The 8285-nt window shown below is 61.5% G+C and overlaps 1 protein-coding gene across 1 annotated transcript; it reads left to right on the top strand.

Moving 5' to 3' along the window:
• Positions 1–2595: 2595 nt before the first annotated feature.
• LOC129564629 (ADP/ATP translocase 3) lies at positions 2596–7067 on the top strand. The gene is made up of 4 exons (XM_055438759.2): positions 2596–2814; positions 4518–5004; positions 5905–6045; positions 6520–7067. Exons 1-4 carry the CDS (start codon positions 2704–2706, stop codon positions 6675–6677), a joined length of 897 nt encoding a protein of 298 aa, XP_055294734.2. The 5' UTR covers positions 2596–2703; the 3' UTR covers positions 6678–7067.
• Positions 7068–8285: the final 1218 nt, after the last annotated feature.

The raw sequence follows: 8285 nt of genomic DNA, 5'->3' as shown, positions 1-8285 counted from the left end.
AGAGAGGAGCAGCAAAAAAGGGTCAGTCACTCAGTCGTGTCCGACTCTCGCCGACCCCATGGACTGTAGCCCACCAGACCCCTCTGTCCCTGGGTTTCCCGGGCAACAATACCTGACTAGGTTGCCATGCCCTCCTCCAGGGGATCTTCCCAACCCCACCACCGAAACTTGGCTGCAGGCAGGTTCTTGACCATCAGAGCCAACGTTGGGGGAGGGGCATAAAGAAAAAGGAGGCAGGGGATAGAAAGAGAAGAAAGTAACAGCAGAGAGAGGCAAATTAAGAAATAATTCTTGCACCTGCGTTGCTACAAAGAATTTGTTTTCTGGACCTGGGTGCTGACACAGCTTGGCATTCGCTTTGTGAAAATTCACAGGATATACACTTAGGACTTGAGCTGTTTAGTTCTTTATAATTCAATAAAGAGCTCACAGGGGCTTCCTTTGGTGGCTCAGATGGGAAAAGAACCTGCCTGCAATGCAGGAGAGCTGGGTTCACTCCCTGGGTGGGCAAGATCCCTTGGAGAAGGAAATGGCAACCCACTCCAGTATTCTTGCCTGGAGAATCCCACGGACAGAGAAGCCTGGACGGCTAAGGTCTATGGGGTCGTGTCAACTACAGACTGGCACTTAAAGAGCGTTGCTGAAGACTTAACAACAAAGGCAATTTGCCATCTGCCTCTATGGTGATCGAATCCCATGCTGCTATCGCTGTTGACCTTCAACAATCCCTGAAGGAGTGGGTGGAGTGAGGCGCTCTGTGCTCCAGGGAATGTGGTGGGACAGGTCTTTAGTTAGTTGGATGTTTTTAGGAACAGATTTTATGATCTCAATCCTTGCAACTCCTCATATCTAGTCTACTTCAGCTCAGTTCAGTCGCTGAGTGGTGTCCGACTCTTAGCAACCCATGCACGGCAGCACGCCAGGCCTCCCTGTCCATCACCAAGTCCTGGAGTTCACTCAAACTCATGCCCGTTGAGTCAGTGATGACATCGGACCATCTCATCCTCTGTCGTCCCCTTCTCCTCCCGCCTTCAAATTTTCCCAGCATCAGGGTCTTTTCAAATGAAGTCAGCTCTTCGCATCAGGTGGCCAATGGGTTGGACTTTCAGCTTCACAGCAGTCCTTCATACCTAGAGAAGCACTAAATCCCTTCACGGTGACATCAGATCCTCAAGACGTTAAAAACCTTTTGTAAACTGAGTGCTTCATGGTACTGAACTCCCCCTTCACCAAAACCTCATATATTGACTTTCCCCCACTGCCGCTTTGGAGCAGTCTCTCAGAGTTACCTGAGATGCTGCCTCCCAGGGCTGCAATCCTCATTTTGCCCCAAATAAAACTTAACTCACAACTCTCAAGTTGTACTACTTTTTTTTTTTAATTCCACAAAGGGTCACGACTGAGCGAACACCACATGCATTCAGGCCTTCCAAACATCAAGGTCTCCGGACACGCCCTTGGAGGCAGGGGGCCTAGACTGCCGCGTAAGACACGCGTGCACACGTGTCCGCGCCTGTGCATGTGCGATGGGTGCACGTGTGCATGTCTGTGGGCACACGTATACACACAGGTTGAGTGCACGTGTCAGGGAGCCTGTGACACCAGTACACGTGCCCGTTTTCTTCTAGGAGACACCCTCCCCAAGTGGCAGTGCCCGGCTTGACAGGGACACCCCGAGTCTGAGCCCCACTGGGCCCTGGAAAGGCAGCCGGGTGGTGGGGCAGGCAGGACAACCCCCCCCGGGGCCCCCAAGTGCACCCAGAGTCATCAGGGTCAGGGCTAGGGGACCCCACGGCGGGGCGGGGGGCGCTCTCCTGGGCAGATCCGGGTCTCCCGGGCGGGGAACAGGCAAACCCTGCTCCGAAGCCGGGCCGGCCGGGGTTCGGGGCGGTCCCGTATGCAGCGTCAGAGAGACTGCATCACTCGTCCCGCGGGGCGAAGCGGGGCCTGGAGGGCGCCAGGGCTCATCTGGGGGTGGGGGTCGCGGGCGGGGCTCGGAGGCCTGCGGCGCGGAGCCGGGGCCTCAACGATCGGACCGGCCAGACTGCACGAGCCTGGGGACCCGAGCGTCCGGGGCTACGATCGGGAGAAGAGAGGGCGCGAGGCTCCGCAAGGCCCGGCTTGTTCCCTCCGCCGCTGCCCGTCGCGGCCGCCGGGCCAAGCATGACCTTGAAAAGGTCAAAGCGGCCGCCACGCACCCCGCCGCGACCCGCCCCGGGCACTCCCGGCGCAGGGGCGGGGCGCGGCTCCCGACATGCCCCGCGGCGAGGCGCGCGGGCCAGGGAGCGGGGCCGGGGTGGCGGCGCAGCCAATAGGCGCGGCGCACGGGGGGCCGCGGGGCGGGGCGAGGCGCAGCTCCCGGCTGCCCGCGGAGGGGAGCGGCGCGCCCAGGGGGCGTGGCCGGGGCGGCGGCGCAGCCAATGGGCGCGGCCGTGTGGACCCACGAGGCGGGGCGAAGCGCCGCTCCCGGCAGCCCGCGCGGGGGCGGGGCGCGCGCCCAGGGGGCGGGGCCCGGGCTGCGGCACAGCCAATGGGCGCGGCGCCCGGGGGCCGCGGGGCGGGGCGCGGGCCCCTTAGCGGCTGCGCGGTGGCCGCCCCGTCCTTTCGGTCCCGGCGGCGGCAGCGCTGAGCCAGCGGCGGTCACCCTCCAGCTGTCCTTCTCTGCGTCTCTGCGCCTCCGCTCCGCTCTCTCCGCCCGCCGCCATGACGGAACAGGCCGTCTCGTTCGCCAAGGATTTCCTGGCCGGGGGCATCGCCGCCGCCATCTCCAAGACGGCCGTGGCCCCGATCGAGCGCGTCAAGCTGCTGCTGCAGGTGCGTGTCAGGCTGCGGGCGCCGGCGCCGGGCCCCGGGGAGCTCGGGGGCGCGCGCGACCCCGGGACCGGAAGCGGGGAGGGCGCGCGGCTTTGTCCGCGCGCGGCCGACCCGGCCGGCTTCCGGGGATCGCGGTCACGTGGGCGCCGCCGCAGGGGAGCGCATGCGCGGGGGGCGGCCGCCTAGGGGGAGCGCATGCGCGGGGGGACGGCCGCTGGCGACGTCCGCGCGTCCGCATCGGGGCGCCGGGGGCCGCATGCGCACCGGGCGGCCGGCGGGGCCGGCCTCCGCGCGTGCGCGCTGGGGCCTGCAGCGCGGGGGCGCGCATGCGCGGGCGGAGAGCCGCGTGGACGGACCCTGCGAGGTTGTGGCTGGGGTCCATTGCTCTTGGTCGGTGGACGGGCTCGCTCGAGGGAAGATCTCTAGTCCCCGTCGTTGTATGGGTCCTCTTGCCCACTGTTCGCACTTGTTTGCACGGGTCTGACGCGGAATAAACTGCTCTGGTCTGTCTGGAGCGTCACAAATGGGGAGCCGGTGGAATTGGCGTTGCGATGTGATTGCAACGCCTAAAGAAAATAGGATTCCCCGGGAAGGATGCTAGGAGAGCTTAAAGGCCCCGTGCAAATGTCTTATTAAGGACACGTCTGTCGTTGATGACCTGCAGGTGTCAACTGAAATTGGCATCTGCTGTCTGCCTCTGAAACTGGTAGTCGGTCAGTCCTGTCCGACTTTTGCCACCCCGTGCACTGTAGCCCCGCCAGGCTCCTCTGTCCATGGGATTCTCCAGGCAAGGATACTGGAGTGGGTTGCCATGCCCTCCTCCAGCGGATCATCCTGACTCAGGGATGAAACCCGGGTGTCCTGCATTGCAGGGTGATTCTTGACCATCTGAGCCGTCTCTATGAGTGTTAAGTCAGGTGCTGCTGACCTTCACACCCCGTGAAAGGACTTCAGGGTGGAGAGCAGGAATGAGGAATGCGGGTTCTGGGAAAAAGTGACAGGCCAGGTCATCAGACAGATGTTTCCAGAGGCTGATTGTGAAGCCCACTTCTTGCTTGCCCACTTCATGTTTCAGTTCAGTCGCTCAGTCGTGTCTGATCGTTTGCCGACCCCATGGGCTGCAGCAGGAAACACCAAAAACCTTTATGGTGACGATTGCGCCTTGAGGCTATGAGAAAGGCTCTGCGAAAATATGTGCTTGCTCTGTGAACTTCCCATTGACCAGAATTTCATCCATACCGATCTTCCCCCTCACCTCTTTGGAGCAATCGCTCAGCTATCTGAGCTGCTCCCCCCCGGGTGTGTATTCCTCGTTTTGCCTCAGATCTTAACTCGCCGCTCTCAGGTTGTGTATTTTTCATAAGTGGCCATGGAGGTCTGCTCGAGGCCCTGGGTGAAGCCCTGTTCCCCCTCCCCCCCGCCCCAAGGTGCAGCACGCCAAGCTTCCCTGTCTATCAAGTTTCAAAAAGCGTTAAAAACCTTTACGGTGACGAATGCTCCTTGAGACTAAGAAATGCTCTGTGAAAATATGTGCTAGCTCGTATGAACTTGTGCTGAGCAGAATCTCATCCATACCGACCTTCCCATCACCTCTTTGGAAAAGTCGCTCAGAGCTGTTTGAGCTTCGCCAGAATCTCGTCTAAGCCATGGCGGTGTGCTCAGGCCCCCGGTAAAGCCCTGTGTCTCCCTCCGCCGCCCGCCAGGTGCAGCACGCGAGCAAGCAGATCGCGGCCGACAAGCAGTACAAGGGCATCGTGGACTGCATCGTGCGTATCCCCAAGGAGCAGGGCGTGCTGTCCTTCTGGCGGGGCAACCTGGCCAACGTCATCCGCTACTTCCCCACGCAAGCCCTCAACTTCGCCTTCAAGGACAAGTACAAGCAGATCTTCCTGGGGGGCGTGGACAAGCACACGCAGTTCTGGAGGTACTTCGCCGGCAACCTGGCCTCGGGCGGGGCGGCCGGGGCCACCTCCCTGTGCTTCGTCTACCCGCTGGATTTCGCCCGAACCCGCCTGGCGGCCGACGTGGGCAAGTCGGGCAGTGAGCGCGAGTTCAAGGGTCTGGGAGACTGTCTGGTGAAGATCACCAAGTCGGACGGCATCCGCGGGCTGTACCAGGGCTTCAACGTCTCCGTGCAGGGCATTATCATCTACCGCGCCGCCTACTTCGGTATCTACGACACCGCCAAGGGTGAGCTCCCTGCTGGAGGCGGGGGTGGGGGCGGCCCCCGGGAGGGCCGGGGCCCTGTGCTCCCTGGGGGCACTTCAGCTGCAGTTGGCTGTGGGCTCCGGGCCCTGGCGCTGGCAGGATGAGACCCAGGTGTGGGCGGGGACTCCCTGAGTCCTCCCGAGCTCCTCCCTCTGTCTCAGCGCTGTGGGCTGAGGACCCGCCCGGTTTTCTCATCTCACCTACATTCTCTCTTCAAAGACCTTCATCTGCAAAGACTGTGTTCTAGGCTCCTGAGGGTTAGGAGTACAACATGTAAATTCATCAACGCTGATAGAAGGCATTCCTGATTGCCTGGGCAGATAGCACAGGGAGGGCAGCTTAAGCAGCACTGCTTTATTGCTCCCAGTCCTGGAGGCTGGAGTCACACCCAGGTGTGGGCAGGGCTGGTTCCTCCTGAGACTTCTCCTCACGTGCCCGTCCCTGTGTGTCTGTCTGCCCTGACCTGTTCTTAAAAGGACCCCCATTGTAGTGAGTTAGAAGTTTTCTCTACGATCTTGGTTTTGTCTATGAAATGTTTGATTTGATTTCTCGTGCATGCCTACAGTTACACAGGGTAGCGCTCCTGTACGTGCAGTTCCGTCCTCTGGTCCTGGGGTTTGGGGCTCCACCACCATCTGCGGGGTGGCACAGCTCAGTCCCTGTAGGTGAGCCTCCCCAGAGGCGGGGCCGTGCCGGCTGGCACCCTCTGCCGAGGAGCAGGTGTCAGAGCATCCCCTCCTTGCCAGCTGGGCCCATCCCACCAGCTGGCAGGGCGTGTGCTAACCCTAGTCCGACCCGGCTAGTGTCCCTCGTGGAGCTGGGAACTCCATGGGGAGGTGTGGGCGGCCCTGGGGCCTCACCCGTGTCCCCCCGCCCCCGCAGGCATGCTCCCTGACCCCAAGAACACGCACATCGTGGTGAGCTGGATGATCGCTCAGACCGTGACGGCCGTGGCGGGCGTGGTCTCCTACCCCTTCGACACCGTGCGGCGGCGGATGATGATGCAGTCTGGGCGCAAAGGAGGTACCAGCTCCGCTCGGCTTGGAGTGGGGGGTGGCGCACGAAGGACGTGCCGGCCCTGCTCAGGGTCGCACTGGCGGGCTTGGGGAGGTGCTGGGGCCCCGTGAGCGGCCGTGTGTCTTCCAGCAGAGGCGGGGGCCAGCGTCTGGTCCCAGAGAGAAGCAGCCGGGCCTCATGGGGGCGGATGGGGCAGGGCAGGCACAGGGCCCTTCCGGTACCCTGTGATCTGAAATGGGGGTTCCCCATGGGCGCTCGTCCATGCCCGCGGCTCCCTCGGTCTTGGCCCTGGCGTCCCTGGGCCTCCTGGGGGCTGGCGTCCTGGGCTTGATCCCCTCCCGAGAGCGCGTGCCCAGGACCGCCTCTTCTCCGCTCGGAGATCCTCCTGGCACGCCGTCAGTGGCCCGGGGCCCAGTAGCTCTGTCGGGCCCCCCGGGGGGCCTCGTCCGAGCGCGCCATGACTCCAGCGTCTCCCCACAGCCGACATCATGTACAAGGGAACCGTGGACTGCTGGCGGAAGATCCTCAAGGACGAGGGCGGCAAGGCCTTCTTCAAGGGCGCCTGGTCCAACGTGCTGCGTGGCATGGGTGGCGCCTTCGTGCTGGTTCTCTACGACGAGCTCAAGAAGGTCATCTAGGCGCCCGGCCGCCCGCCGCGACCACCTAGCACCATCCCTCACTGTGATGGACCACCGACTTCGAGAAATTCCAGTGTCCCCGCCGGGGCCGGGCCGCCCCGCGCCGGGGGCTCCTCGCCGGCGGACCATCGGCCCTGGGTCCACGCGTTGATTGGGGTGGGGGGAGAGGGCAATCGGGGGGTCTCCGTGGGTCCACAGTCGAGGCAGCTCCGCACACCAGACCTAGACTCCAGGTGCTTGTAGGACCGACCCGTGTTTAAGTATTTATTTAAGAAAATCATGTCTCCATTTGTACTTAAGCACTAGCCTCTCTTTGCACAGCCGAATACTCGCGATTATGTTTCTCCGTCGGGCATTTCCGCTGCGGAACAATAAAATCAGGACACAGAGGTTCTGGTCTCCTTTCTCAGCAGAGGCCTTGAGGGGCAGTCAGCCAGCGGACCATGGGGTCTCCAGGTGGAGACCAGGCCCCCCTGTCTGTCACCAACTCCGGGAGTTTGGTCAAACTCAGGTCCATCACGTTGGTGATGCCACCCAACCATCTCATCCTCTGTCATCCCCTTCTCCTCCCGCCTTCAATCTTCCCCAGCATCAGGGGCTTTTCCAGTGAGTCAGCTCTTCACATCAGGTGGCCAAAGGATTGGAGCTTCAGCTTTAGCACCAGTTCTTACAATGAACACCCAGGACTGATTTCCTTTAGGGATGGACTGGTTGGATCTCCTTGGAGTCCAAAGGACTCTTCAAGAGGCTTCTCCAGCACCACAGTTCAGAAGCATCAGTCCTTGGGCGCTCAGCCTTCTCAACTGAAGCTAGGGTTTAATCACACAGGATCCCCAAGGTGGTGGCAGCAATGTGGCCCACCTGAGCCCAGGGCTCACTCGGGAGTCTCCTCTAAGGTGGGCACCCTGGGGCTTCCCTGGTGGTGGTGGTGTAGTTGCTAAGTCGTGTGACCACATGGGTTGAAGCCCAACAAGCTCCTCTGTGCATGAGATTCTCCAGGCAAGAACACGAGTGGGTTGCCAATTCCTTCTCCGAGGGATCTCCCCAACACAGGTTTGAGGCTTTTAGGCTCTCAGCTGTCGCCCTTGCAATGTCAGAGAACCGGGTCCCATCCCTGGGTCAGGAAGATCCTCTGGAGATGGAAATGGCAACGCACTCCAGTATTCCTGCCTGGAGAGTCCCATGGGACAGAGGAGCATGGTGGGCCACAGTCCACTGGGTGTCAGACAGGACTGATGCTCTTAACACCCCACTCACGTAAGCATTTCTGCAGAAACCTGAGCCCTAATACTGTGGGGAAAAAATTTGCTGTGAGAGTCCAGCAGGCCAATGTCAGGGTCGTGGGGGACACGGGATGGAATCTGGGGCCTCCTCGGAGTCTTTAAGGGTCAGGGAGAGTGTGGGGTCATCACCCGCCTGAGCCCTCAGGAGGGTGCACACACAGGTGTCCCCTGGCTCCACTTGCAGCTGCTCGCACCCAGTGACGTTGGAGAGGTTGGGTGGGGGTGGTCTGCAGGGCACAGCTGAACCACACCTCCCCACCCCCAGGCCGGCTTACTTCTGACAGGGCTTTGATAATCTGCAGATGAAGGTGAGGTCACTCGGATC

This window comes from Moschus berezovskii, chromosome X (genome assembly GCF_049115385.1).
Source record: "Moschus berezovskii isolate FMDL1 chromosome X, NW_MosBer_1.0, whole genome shotgun sequence".
Taxonomy (NCBI): domain Eukaryota; kingdom Metazoa; phylum Chordata; class Mammalia; order Artiodactyla; family Moschidae; genus Moschus; species Moschus berezovskii.
This window is presented reverse-complemented; position numbering and strand designations above follow the sequence as displayed.